The following is a 735-nucleotide window of genomic DNA, read 5'->3' as shown; positions in this document are numbered from 1 at the left end:
AACAATCTTATAGTCACTACCTAGAGTAACAGTATCCCTAGGCAATACCAAACAAAAATAAAGAAACACATGCATCACAAAAACAATTATGAATAAATATATAAAAATATCACTAATATGAGATAAAAACAAGATAATCATTATTCATCTCACCTCTTCATCAAGAAGCTTCATGACCCCTAAAAGAGCTTGCCATGCATTTGTGGGCATGTGCCAGGTTACAACAGGTGGGTTTGTGGAGATCAAGGTGCCACGTGTGTCTGCTGCAATGGTCAATGATGGAAGGACCTGCAGAGGAGCTGTGGTTACACAGTCATTGCCCCTGATCTGAATGCTCCTGTGGTCACTTTGTGTCAGCACCCAGGATAGGTTTGGCAGCTCTGTCAGAAGTTCTATTACCTGGAAAACGGAACGAAATTATCACATATTTACTTTAAAGATGAGAGAGCATCTTATTAATCTTATTTCTCTGGACTCTTTCATTTTCTTATATAGATGGATGTATTTCCTCTGCCCTTCCCCCCACAACGCACTTATATTTACCAGACGTCTGTACATGTATGTCTCAATACAGAATATATGATCATTATTAAAAAGGAGGTCCAACCTTCAGCAGGAAGCCATACCTTCTGGCAGCTCTCTGTATTAGCAACAGCCAGAGCACTCATGAGGGACAGCAAGGGCTGAACATCATACGGGAAAACCTCTATTGCCTGTGGCAGTAACAGTCCAGCT

General features: G+C 41.0%; 1 protein-coding gene across 1 annotated transcript in view; it reads right to left on the bottom strand.

Moving 5' to 3' along the window:
- Positions 1-735, bottom strand: part of LOC119591430 (nucleoporin NUP188 homolog) — a gene marked incomplete in the record, with an annotated part of 23,587 nt that overhangs the window by 14,441 nt on the left and 8,411 nt on the right. The window contains 2 exon segments of the mRNA XM_037940171.1: positions 154-399; positions 627-733. Of these exon segments, the coding sequence (XP_037796099.1) occupies positions 154-399; positions 627-733 (353 nt within the window).

This window comes from Penaeus monodon, chromosome 28 (assembly GCF_015228065.2).
Source record: "Penaeus monodon isolate SGIC_2016 chromosome 28, NSTDA_Pmon_1, whole genome shotgun sequence".
In the NCBI taxonomy this organism is placed as follows: Eukaryota; Metazoa; Arthropoda; class Malacostraca; order Decapoda; family Penaeidae; genus Penaeus; species Penaeus monodon.
This window is presented reverse-complemented; position numbering and strand designations above follow the sequence as displayed.